General features: G+C 39.1%; 1 protein-coding gene across 8 annotated transcripts in view; it reads left to right on the forward strand.

Annotated features, from left to right (window-relative positions):
- Positions 1-13415, forward strand: part of LOC117402566 (latent-transforming growth factor beta-binding protein 1-like) — a 166448-nt gene that overhangs the window by 105911 nt on the left and 47122 nt on the right. For all 8 annotated transcript variants that reach the window (XM_034003849.3, XM_034003851.3, XM_059023839.1 and 5 more), the window contains 8 exons: positions 1320-1445; positions 1892-2017; positions 3989-4111; positions 5199-5318; positions 6834-6956; positions 8789-8911; positions 9865-9990; positions 10958-11086. In XM_034003849.3, coding sequence (XP_033859740.3) covers positions 1320-1445; positions 1892-2017; positions 3989-4111; positions 5199-5318; positions 6834-6956; positions 8789-8911; positions 9865-9990; positions 10958-11086 — 996 coding nt within the window. The remainder of the gene's footprint in view (positions 1-1319; positions 1446-1891; positions 2018-3988; positions 4112-5198; positions 5319-6833; positions 6957-8788; positions 8912-9864; positions 9991-10957; positions 11087-13415) is intronic.

A 13415-nucleotide genomic window follows, 5' to 3' on the forward strand; every position in this document is an offset into this window, starting at 1 on the left:
TAGGTAATTTACTTTCTTCCTTGTCTGTTAACTGTGTGGTATTTCTTCCACCCACATGCTTTGCAGGTCATTTTATAAATAGGGTTGTTTATATATTTGGTGTAAAGAAGGCATCCTAAAATCCTTTCCAGTGCTCAGCATTGTCCTAGGGCAGCCACAATGGCTGTGGTGTTTAAAGTCATCCCAGCGTCTCTAAAACAGGAAACCAGATTCCCAAAGTAATCAAATTATTGCTGTGTGTTCACTTTCCAAAAAATAAACAATGTCATCAGCAGAGGGTATTTAGAGCCAAGAGGTTTATAAATACCACCCCTGTCGACACTCTTTGAAGTGAAATTACAGAGTCAAGATAAAAACAAACCCATCTGGCCATTAGCAGGGCTTTTTGCTGCATGCCGTAGTTTATCCCCTGGAGCAGCTATGCAAGAAATGATAGACTGAAAAGTATAGACTAAAATTATAGACTTGAGAAGTGAGGCCAGAGCAGCCTGCAGTGTAAACAGCAAATAACCTATTCCTAGAGAGCCACCTGTTCTCATTTCTACATTTTGGGAAGTTGTCCCTGTTTAAGGGAGCTCTGAATGGGAATGACGCACAACCAAATGCAATCTGCTCAAGTGATGTCATGCTTGGATAACCCTCGAATCAGAGACAAGTAGGTTATTTAGGTCTACTAGTGCTAGGGGAAATTCAAGCACACTGCTCCCTGTACCAGTCTTTATCACACAATTGGGACAAAAGGTGAATCTGCACTTGGTACATACAATGGCAGAGCACCTTTGATCACATTCTCTCCTCTCTCCTGATATTGTGCTCACATATTACTAGAATCCCAGCCGGGTTTCTGTTGGGGATGCGTTATTATTAGAAGCTTTACGTTAATGGTCAGTCTTGGGTATATCTCTGGCAAAGGAATATCCATTAAAACAAGTTGTGTTCTTTTGTATATATAGTTAATGGAGGCTCCCTGGTGAAACTTCTTTGGGGTGCTCAAGATTATTATTATTAGTATTATTATTGTGTGTTATTGTGTGTTATTGCTAGTTAAGCATGACCAGACACCCCCCCCCTTCCTGTCCATGTGCATTTTAAGCATGTAATGCAAAGCTAGAACCAAACAATTAAGTTATATTGTCCAAGTACTCTTAAACGCGCTCCATGTGTTTCGTTTTTCATTTTGTAACATTAACATTAATTTTTTTTCTCCTTTCAAAAAATAGGAGTGGATTAAAGTATTGAGGAAAAGCGTTGAAAACATGGCCGTCCATCTCGTCCTGCCTCATTATTGTACTCAATCATTTTTTGTATCTGCATTTCAGAAATCAACGAATGCGCAGTTAACCCTGAAATCTGTGGCCCAGGATACTGCATCAATCTGCCTCTGGGTTACACATGTGTATGTAATGCTGGCTTCCATCTCAACAACGAGTTAACAACTTGTGTAGGTGAGATGAGGCTCTTGACTGGTAGTTTTGGCACAGATGGTATTTCTCCTAAGGCGTACAGCACAATTTGCACATCTACCGAACATACACGTTCACTCAAAGCATATGCTGACCTGATTTATTACAGTAACACTAGTTATTTTTTCATATCACCTTTATGCCTGTATGTCAATCGGTTGTAAAGGTTATTGAAAACGTGCTTCCATCTTTGCTATTGGACAAGCTTTTTAGTTATGTGTCAATGTCCATAGGTGTCAGTTTTGTGGACTCACATTAAAGTGGTCAGATGTTCATAATGGAGAAACATCGCTGCCAGCAAACATGCTCTCCTTAATGATTTGTAGGCATTAAAATCCTGTAACACCACTCAACCCAGATGATAAATGCTAGTCTCTTCATGCCATTTTTTCACCCTCTTGTTTTAATGTCTTCCGTTGTTTATACAGACATTAATGAATGTGAGCAGAGCCCACAACCTTGTTCCAATGGCCGCTGTGAGAACACTGAGGGAAGTTTCCTTTGTGTGTGCCGAGCAGGATTCGTGGTGGATGAAGAAGGAACAAACTGCATCGGTAAAGTTATTCCACCCCCTCCACCCCCAAAAAAGAAAGCAGCAATCCTTGCCAAGCCATCCCTGAACAGGGAACTCTAGAGAGGTCAACATTTGCTTTGCCATTGAGGGGATACATTTGGATTGTCTATTACATTTCTAGCTGTGTGTGCAATTTCACAGTTCACTGCACATCTTTGATCCATACTGCATATGAGATGTGTAATGGTTGGGAACTAGAGGGGAATGCACAACTATGTAGTCTATATGGATTTTAACAACTGCTCAAAGGGCCATCTACATGTGATCCTGATTTTAACATAGAAAATGTATATACTGTATGCAGATTTTTTATGGACTCACTGAAATGTAACACAAAGTTAACAAATACTGAAATGAAAGAGCCATGGAGAAATAAAAAAATAAATAATAATAATAATAATAATAATAATAATAATAATAATAATAGATTTATTTTTGTATTCATTTATTTATTTGCTATGTTGCTTGCTTTAACCCTTTCAGTACGGCGCCTTATCTTAGTTCTGTATGTTAACATATGCCATCAGAAATCATGTGGGAACCTCATGGGACTCCTAGGCCCCAGTCTGAGATAGTGTATAAATATCCGTAAAAAAAATAAATAAATAAAAAATAAAAAGTTGTCCTGTTCACATGTATCCTCAATAAAGTTCCTTCTCTGAAAGGGTTAAAATCCATCAAGACCAGGGTTTGGTTTCCAGGGGTCTCCTAGTAACATGCAAAACAAACTAATCTTTTTAATCCACTGAAGTAGCCAAAGCCAGCAAAACCTCCTCATCCTTACTAGACCTGTTCTAGTCCTGACTCGTGGGCGACCTTCAGAGGAAATCCAGCTTCCCTTCATCTTCGCAAATGCTAACGCAAACGCAAATGCTCTTACCTTTGAGGTTAACTCTGTTGGGGATCCTAAAATGCTTAATTGCAAACTAAGAAGATGTTTAAAACATTACCTTTACTTTTTGACTATAGATACAAATGAAAAACAAGCTAGTTTTCCATGCGGGGTGAGCTTTTTCTGTCTCTTCAAGCAAAAACATTTACATCTAGGTATAAGGATATGATATTTTAACAACCCGGGTTTACTAGTTGTTTTTCCCCACCCTCAAGGGATAGGATATAAGGGCTATTTAAAATAATGGCTATTTCAGAGAGTGCTTTAAATATGATGGCTCAAACTAGTGTGTAACAGTCTGGAAATGTTGAGCAGCAGCCTCAGCACTCGTTCTTACTGATGTGCCCTCATGGGAGTAGTAATATATTAATAATAATGACAGCCAAACCACAATTGAGAAGTAAAGGAAGCTTAAAAGTTGAACTCATGATTTTTAGTTTTAGTTCCTTTTAAAGAAAATACGTTATTAAATTAGTAATGTTTAGAATACCATGAATTCTAGACAGACATGTACAGTACTGGATCTTAAACTTAACCCAATAGTTTGTCTGATACTTTATCAAGCAGGTCTTGAGTTGACCTCATACTGTACCTTCTGTTCTGCAGACAAGGATTCAAGCATCCCAGATTTGCACAATTAGAAAGAAATGACCAGGGTTGATAATTTGCTTGTGATACGGATAGGGTTAGATTGGCTGTAGTAAGATTGGATATCACTACTTATGGCTGAATATAAAAAGTCCCTACTCCCCCCCCCCACAGTCTTATAATATTCAGAGAAGTTGTACTGTATAGGGATAGAAATAAGACTGCTATTCCATAGTCGTAGTGTATAGGTTACAAGCTCAGGTGTGTCTTACTAAGCTCATAGTAAAACCAGGAATGGATCTTATTCCCATCCCTGCTGTAAAGCAATCAACTGTGAAATGAATACGTAAATAATTTCACTGTAGAGCAATATAGTAAAAGCTAACTGTGACTGCATTGTAACATTCATTGGGTATAGAAACTTGCCATCCATCTCATATGAATATCTTTCTCCCTGTGTCTCGCTGTCAGATGTGGATGAGTGTTTGGCACCCAGCATATGTGGAGACGGGTTCTGTGTCAATACAGAGGGCTCCTACAGGTGTGAGTACTGTGACAGTGGATTCAGGATGGACAGGAGAGGCCAATGTGAAGGTGAGGGGCTGCTGGGTGTACAGTGCTGCATTCCACTGATAGTGCGGTATTCTTAGACAGCTCTTTTTAATAGGTCTGCAGTGGCTCTGTGGTTAAATATACTCAGTGGGTATCGGTGTCACATAAAGCAAAACTGTCGACAACAGTGTCTTAAAGGCTAGAACCCCTGAAATGTAACTTCAGCTGTTCGCTACAGCACAAGATTATAGAATAATTAGGGCTGGAACTTTACTGTGTTTATTTTTGACGAGTGCCCAGAATACCGTAATAAATCAGTCACGCATTTGTTTTGAGCCTCGTTCTTCATTTAAACATTACAAAGTCTGGGAATTGTGTAACAAGTTGCGGAGGGTTTGCCGCTTAATCTGATCATCTGACAATGAACAATGATGAGTACACAGAAGCTGGACATCTTATTGGCACAGTTCTCCAATATAGACCTTTGGAGCTTTTGTTTAATAGTGAATCAGAAAGACATCCACGATTAGATCACTACATGGCTTTCTGATTCCATATAAGTAACTTAGAAACGATGAGTCCTTATGAAAGAATCGTGCTGATATGATTGCCATCCAGTTCAGTCTCGGTATAGTTCACCTGCCCCACTCAGTCAGGCACTGTTTAATGCAGACGATCGAAACAGTTTTCACAGTGTTTCAATTAATAAAGTTGACTCCAAACTAATAGGTTTCTGTACTCAATATAACACAGCCAAGTCCAAATAATTTGAAAAATGCTCCCTGCAGCCAAACTGGACAGACAGCCTCCATATAGACAGAGCTTGACAGCCTCCATGCCACCTTGGATTCTGAACTCATCATATCTCAGACAATAAGCAAGGGCAGGCCTCCTTTGTGAGTTAGAACATTCCAGTTAATGTCTGGACAGTTACACTGATGACGACATTAGACAAAACGTGTGTCTGCTAGTTTTACCACATAATAAATCATAATGAGGCGAGTCTGCTCAGAATTTCCCAATTTTCTTTATAAGCTGCTAAAGCTGCTGTCGCTGGCATGCCATTCTTGTAACCTGTGAAGATATAATCTGCGATATTAAGGTGAAACTGTGTGGTCTGTCTTTGTAGATATCGATGAATGCCACGATCAAAGCCTTTGCACGTCTGGGAAGTGCGTCAACTCCCCCGGGTCTTACGAATGTGTCCCTTGCTCTGACGGATACCAAGGCAGAAACGGACAGTGTGTCGGTATGTACAGTACAGCATTACCCTCCTGTCAATCTTCACGGAACAGGAACTCCCTATGGGGCTTCTGGAATTCAGGTGCATTACAGAATGACAGTTACACCTGTGACAGTCCTGGAGGAAGAGTTCATGTTTATTATTTGGAGAGAACAAACAGTCCCACCTTCCTTTCTTGGTATGCATTGCTGTTCTTCAGCTTGGACTGCTCAGTGCTCACATCGAACAAGCGGAACATGTCCGGGTCTCACGGAATTACACCTTTTGTGTGCTTAAAATATTGCCTTGATTTAAACCACTCAGAAAGAAGTCAGAAAAAAATAGGGGGAAATGGATCGTAGGAACTGCCAGCTTTAATAGTATTTCATCACACTGCCTGCCAGCTATTTGTTAGACAGTAAACCGCCTATACAGTACATGAGAGAGGGAAATACTTTGCCTTCTTTGTACAATTTCAGAAGCAATATTTATTGTAGTTCCACTAATGATTTAATAGTCCGTAGAATTGGATATTTCTTAAACAATGCTTCTGCCTGGGTTTCCAGAACTGCGCTACTAGGTGTCTGCTCTGTCCCAATTCCAGTGTTTAGCTTGGCCCCCACTGCCAGCACTCTTTCTTAAACTCCTTTATTGTAATATTCTGTTGAAAGTTTCCAATAAGTGATAAAAAGAGAGCAGATGCGCAGCGGGCTTGTTAAAGAATGTCTTCTGCTGTAGTGGTGCTTTTAGAAGAGGAGTTCAGAGTACCCTGTGAATTCTTCAAGTGTTGGGATAACTTGCACATTCCTCTGAGGCATTGTTGTATATTGAATAGCACTGTGGTGTGGCTCAAGATATATAGCTAAGGAAATTACAAGCACACTGATGTGGTGAGCTGCCCTGTGGTTACAGTAATGGGCTGGAGTGAATAATGTCATAGAAACCTACTGTAGAGTGAATTGCATGAACAATCACTTTAGAGGAGCGATAACCAAGCTATGCAAATCCAGTTAAATCTCTCAATAGCATTAGCAACATTAGCACTGGTCCCCTTTTTCTTTGCTTGTTTTTGTGCTTTAATTAGCCAATGCGGATGATTCACGTTAAACTATAAAGAAATACGAATTGCTGTTGCTTCCTGGTAGCTAGTCCTGTGTTATATGGCGATTCCTGTCAACCATTCAGCCTGATCATGAACCGCAGCACCTCCGCAGAACCAGATGACCTGCATTGTTTCCCTGTTCTGCGGCAATATTCAATCAGATATCGAGAGGAGGGCTGTATTGTATATAAATGTGACTGCCGGAAACTGTCCAGACAGCATTCCACACTATATAGCAATATACCATACATATGTTAAATGAAAGGTAATATATGTTTGTTTGTTTTTTTAATGAGAAATTCTATAATTTTCCTGATTGTATAAAGCTGTTTTTCTAAAATCGTATGTGTGATTGATGTTAGATTCCATATGCTGCACGTGGATATCATATGGCGTGGACCACAGCGTTTGACTTCTATTTCTGTTTCCCTTTTATCTAGATATCAATGAATGCTTGGACAGGCCAGTATGTGCCAATGGCAAATGTTCCAATCTCGAAGGATCATATATTTGCATATGCAGTAAAGGCTATGAGCCAACTCCAGATGACAAAATGTGCAAAGGTAATTTTATTATTCATATTTACAACCCTAAGTACAATGTAGCGTTTATGAATGTTGATGAAACTAAAGCCAGCTATGTCTGCCATTAAAAGAAGCAGAGCTCTGATGTAAGGGTTAGGGTTGATAGAGTTGATACACAGAGTATTTGGGTACAGTAAGTTTCCAAAGTTAACATGCCAGGCCTCCCTCAATCATGCTTTGCAAGTGAAACAGGTTCCTTGTTGTGCGAGCAGGGCACTGGGTATAAACAAACAAAGTCTAAGGAAAATATCCCAATATGAGAAATTAGTATGGGTTCTCAAACTCTAAATCAAGTAATATGATTTTTCAATATCCCATTGCACCCTCTTTGTCAACATCCGCAGGGCCATGAACTGTATTTTGGTCAAAGTTGGTTATTACTGTACATGCAGTATTTGATAAAAACAGCACTTTAGAAATGTCTTTGGGACAGAGGGGTCTGGGTGGGTACAAGAATAAGGGCTTTGACAAGAGAGGATCTGACATATATGTACATGGATTAAGACGGATGACACTATGTACCGAAGCCGAGAATGGACTTGTCAACTTGAGCTTCTTTCTAGACCAACCAGGCCGGGGATGTAGGGTTAGACAAAGGATCCTCAGTGTGAACGATGGACATTGTGCAGGACTTCGTACAAGCTGCCTCTGAAATCAGCTTTCTGTGGACAGTGTTATGACCCAGATCATTATTTTGTTTATTGTTTTGTGACTTGCTTACTGCATGTATTGGTACTGGTAGTACATTTTATTCATTCAGGTACTGAGATCAGCTCACTTGAATGTCACCTGCTTAAGTTCACACATGCAAGTCCTGTGTTATAGCATGTACCAATTATTTACTCAGTACATTTTTAATATTATAACAGAGGAGTATTGAGTAAGAAAAATACAGGCTTTGTTTCATTAAATAAAGATTTTCTTTTGTCACGCAGACAGTGATGTAGTAAAAATGACTTGAGTTTATGGCGGTACAACACACTCTTTTTTTGATCTTCGGCTCTGCGCTTATACTCTAGGTTTCCACTTCTTTTAATGCTTTGAATTATTGCAGAATCAGCTTTTAATGAAAGTATGCAAAAAATGTAAAGCCTGGAGCTGTGCAGGTATTTTCAATATCTGATTTCTCTTCTGGCTAAAAAAACATTGATAATTGTATTGTTTTGTTGTCGTTAAATAAGTCACATGAATTAACCCTTGAGGTTAATGTTGTAAATGAACATAAATATTGAAATTCAGGATTTGGGTCTGCAAAACAACCTGACAATTGGTTGAGGTTGTAGAGTCTGTTTAGCTAATTAAAATGGGATGTTTTTAGTGAATTTCTGTCTGTAAAATATAGAACAGCAGGCAATGTTAAATAATTGAAACAATGTACAGTCTTTAGTTCCACCACTCTTTAACACAATTGACCGTACATCATCGACTCCGTACCCATCCATCTCTCATCATCAAACTGCCAAGAAAGAGGCCAAAGAATAGGGAATATAGCTGGGAATGAACTTGCAATAAACCCCAGTTTTCAAAGGGGTTTCATAGGAATGGTATCAGATTATTGGTTATGCCCTTTTAACCCCCCCCCCCCCCTCTAGTAAAAGCATCGCAAACTGTAGTAAATCACAGTAAAAGCATTGTAAAGCATAGGTAAGCATTGTAAAGTGGAAAACCAGCGTAAACTATAGTAAATACATAGTATAACTATAGGAAAAGCATTACAAAAGTGCAAAAATACTATGGTAAACTTTGTATAAGGGTGACCATGTAGCTTTGTGTCTTCATGTTCGTAACTCAGCCTTCTCTTTTGCTCCCAGATGTGGACGAGTGTCGAGATGAGTTAATGTGTGTCAGCGGGCAGTGTCTGAACACTGAGGGCTCCTTCCTTTGCACCTGCAGTGAAGGCTTCAGGATTTCAGCTGCCGGAGACCAGTGTGAAGGTAACAACCACACTTCTCAAGGAGGTCTGTGTCACAGAAAATAATGGGTTACCAAGATTACTGTATAAAACTCCTCCAATCCCCAATCAGTATTGCTGGTACCGACACTAGGACTATGTTTCAATTATGGCACAGCCACCCTAACTCTTTCCTATTATTTAAAACATCATAACAAACAAAAAACAGCCTTCATTTTTCTCGCAGTTGGTTTAATTTTTGTCATTTGATACTTTTTAAAAGCTGCTATAAGGATTAGGGGCGTAATGATTCAGTGTGTATCAATGAATCGTGATACTTTCTTTACGTGATATATCCTATCGTAAATTAGAAGTATATATCGTTTTTATTGTGATAGAAGACCAAATATACAACTTTGCTCATTGTAGATCACCAAATGGTTCTTGATTGAAGAATAAGTATGTTTTATAATTGGCATGGATACAATCAATCAGGACAATGTATTACAATGTAATAGTAATTGCAGTTGAACATTGGCGCGCCTATGTAATTGTAATTGTAAAAAATAGTACAATTACAATATATTATATATTGATCCATTACAGTTGATGTATAATCATTAGTATGTTTCTGTATATAGTATATATACAGAAACATATATAGTATGTAGGGTGTTTCTGTATTTGTACTTGTGATTATTGCTTGGTTATTTAGAATAGAGTAACATGTTAACGTGTGTCGCTGTTTACGTTACTTTTTAGTGTAATTGTAATTATGATTGCAATTACTGCAGCATAATTGTAACTGTAATTGGAATTAAACAAAATAGCTTTGTAATTGTAATTGCAATTTCAGCAAACAGTTCTGCTGTAATTGTAATTATAACTGACCCCAGGTCTGTTGTCAAGTACTCGCACTGATGCCTTCAATTAAAAGCGCTGCCTGAGTGCCCTGGAGACTCTGTCCTGATGGGTGATGTTGTAATGTGATTCCAGACGTTGATGAATGCCAGGAGCAGAGGGACGCCTGCCGAGGGGGGGGCCGCTGCATTAACACGGCAGGTTCATACCAGTGCACTTGTCCAGATGGCTTCCAGCTGATCGACGGCACAAGGTGTCAAGGTAAAGTCTGGTTGGGGGGTGATGTATATAGAAAACCCTTCATGTATACATACCTCTTCCTGAGTCTGTGTCAGACAGTCTGGGGTGCAGGACACTGAACCCTTTATGCTGCTCGCCTGCGTGAGCTAAGAGGAGCTGTTGAAAAGCTGTAACGCTTTATTGAATGAATGTAAAAAATATGTACAATCCCCTTTTTATGAGCGTTGTACTACTTCCATGTCTTAGTTACACTGCACACTGAAGAGGGGGTATTAGTTCCCATCGTACAGTTGTGGTCTTTGTGATGATCTCTGGGCTATATTGACAGCAGTCACAGAGAGAGCCATGCAGTAGCTTCAGGCTCTAGCATTTTATCATTTGAATAACAACAGTACTTTATGTTAAGTTGATGTCCCTTAAATAAAGGTACTGAAAGTAACAATAGTTAGAATTCGGGTTTAAATGTTCTTTAACTGCCAGTGCCATTTGCACTGTCCCTGTACCTCCACAACTTTAAAATTCTGGATAATAAAGACAAACAGGAAACTAGTGTTTATCGAATGCCTTCATCAGTGTACAGGTTTAGAGCCTCGTATTTGGAATAATGTGGCGTTTCTTGCAAAGAGTTTTTTTTTTAAAAGTGGTCTGTGAGAGATATTGTAAGGATCACAAGTTTGTGTATTTGCATAGCCAGGTGCAGTGGCAGATAGCTGTCCATGTCGATGCATATACTGTAGCTCCAGAAGGAATATGTGGTAGAATGTTAGGGGGGCATTATAACAGGAAGGAGGACTTACCACTATAAATTTACACAGCATTTTTCATTTTTTTCCCATGCTTTTCCCTTAGTTATACTGTGCATTTACCATAGTTTACAATGGCTACCTATGCTTTACCATGATTTCACTATGCTTTATTACACTTTGCTATGTTTTTACTATGGAAATCCCTTAAGGGTGTATACGCTGACCGTGTTTCTCCCACACAGACATCAATGAGTGCCTGGACGACGCAGAGCTGTGTGCCCCTCAGGGGGAGTGTCTTAACACAGAGGGGTCCTACCACTGCATCTGTGAGCAGGGCTTTTCTGTGTCCCCCGACGGGCACAGCTGTGAAGGTAAGGACTGGATGAGCTGACAAGCGAGTGCTTTTATTCAGAGGGAGGAGTGCTTCTGTCTAATGGCAATGATATAAATGTCATTACTGCTGCATTTCTAACTCCCTGCGCACTACGATTCACATCAAACACAAAAGAAAAAAACAAGCCAGCGTTGGGCCTCGGTTACTTCTTGTTGTTGACGAAGTGCTGGAATTCGGCCCGCTGTTGTTGTGAAGCGATACACAGTGAAAGTGATATATAAATGAGCGGTAACCAGGTCCTGTCAGTTTCACATATTTTAGTTATGTTAGCATCAATTTAAAGAGCATTAAATCTGTAGTTATAAAAGAGCCCATTGACTCCTATTATATTATACTGTGAACAGGGGGTATTACAACACTCATTTTTAGTAATAATAATTATTGCAATGATATAAAAAAAGGATGTCTGAGCATTAAAAGATGTACTCTTCAAAACTGTGCCATATTTTAAAAGCAACATTTTACAGATACTAAAACTGTTAACATGCTGTTTTATTTGTTTTCATTATTTTATGCAAGTGATTTCAGTACTATATTGCTCGCAGACAAGCTGTCACATACATGCGCGCACACACACACACACACAGGTAGGCACTCAGATGAAACTAATGCTGGTAAATAGTGCAGCTGCAGAATTTTGTTTCATGACGAATGCACAGAGTTATAAAAAGTTATCATAAAAGATTGTTCTGCGTGCAGGAAGCTTTGGAAGGATACGCTAAGCATCTGAGAAGCTTTTATTTCCCTTTCCTGTGAAGTTTGCCTGGCAGAGGCTGTTAGAGCTGAGGATTTCCTGTTGGTATTTTGATCTTTGAACCCCCGAAAGGTCCCATTTGCCCCGGGGTACCAAAGATTTCTGCACAAGGAACTAATCTGCAGTTCAGACAAGCTGCCCATAATCAGAAAATTAACAATGGCTTTTAGCATCGTTACACATTTGTATTTTGCTAAACTATTTGCGCATTGTTAAATCCATCCTGGGTTTTCTGAATACATCACAGTGACTCTGCTTTCACACAGCAGGTCAAAGGGTGGTCTCTGATGGACCTTTGTTGTTATGTGACTGTAAATGAGTTACATCAGATGACAAGCCTCTGATCCTTTTATCTTTTTATTTGAAAAACATTTCATTTGAAAACTTTTTATTTGAAAAACATATTTCTAAACATGTCGTGACAAAATGTGGATGCAAGCACATAGTATGGTATAGTAAAGCAAAGCATATAAAGATTATAAGATTATAAAGCATGGCAAACCACACTGACGGCACATTTAGAACCAACAGTTTATTGTTCAACAGTAGTACTTGTACAATATATGAAAACCTAAACTGGATTTTAAAAGTGTGTTTAGTACAAAAAAATAAGTGTTTTGGGTTGATGTGTAAACTGAAAATGTAAAAACAAAAACAAAAAAAAACCATGAAAGTAATACCCACAGTAAAGTGTGCACAAAATGAGGAATTTTACGTCAGTTAAAAGATGGAGATACTTAGCATACATCGGTATGCTGTTTATTGTCTTTTCACAAGCAAGCGTCTTCAAAGAGCTCAAAGAGTTTAAGCACAGAAAACGACAGCGTTTAACTTTCTAACCGCCCTGATAAACACAAATAAACAGCTGTCAGAACTGCTGACAAACTGCAGAAGGAAAATCCCTCATGCCTTTCAGATGCAAACCTTACTAGCCGGGCTCACGCCTGTGGTTATGAGTTCAGCAATTAGGGATGCTTTGCCAGTTACTGGCTGCCTTGTCTAACTCTGTCAGTTTAGGTTACTCCATAGGTTCCTCATTGTCCCTTGAAAGTCGTTTTGTTTTATTAGTTTTACATATGATGCTGCTTTTATATTTTCCACCAGCAGCCCGTGCCAGAAGGCTTGCCCATTGGCAGTTGTTTTACAAGGCGATTAAAGAAATAAATGCCCTTTCCTGCAGTAAAAAAGGGGGCCTTTGAGCAAGCTGTCTAGACAAGGAAAAATATTTGGTGCAGGGCTCTCCTTTTTGCTCTCTGCAGGGCTGAATGTGGGGGGGGAGGGGGGGTTACTGAGATGATGCCAAATGAACACTTATTATCAAGTGTTCTGTTGGCAAGTGACAGTTTTCATAAATCAAGTCGTCTAATAAAGCTGACATCTCTGAAGTAGATGTATTTAGTGCATAACATTATGAGTTTCAGAAAAAGTAGACTTTACTTTTAAAGATATTTCAATCACAGGGATTCATTTTATTTTTTCTCAAGCTTTATGATTGAATGTTTTAAAGTCACGCATGACTTTTAACGTTTCTACTGTAGTTTTAAATGGTACC

Source organism: Acipenser ruthenus, chromosome 5, assembly GCF_902713425.1.
Source record: "Acipenser ruthenus chromosome 5, fAciRut3.2 maternal haplotype, whole genome shotgun sequence".
Classification (NCBI taxonomy): Eukaryota; Metazoa; Chordata; class Actinopteri; order Acipenseriformes; family Acipenseridae; genus Acipenser; species Acipenser ruthenus.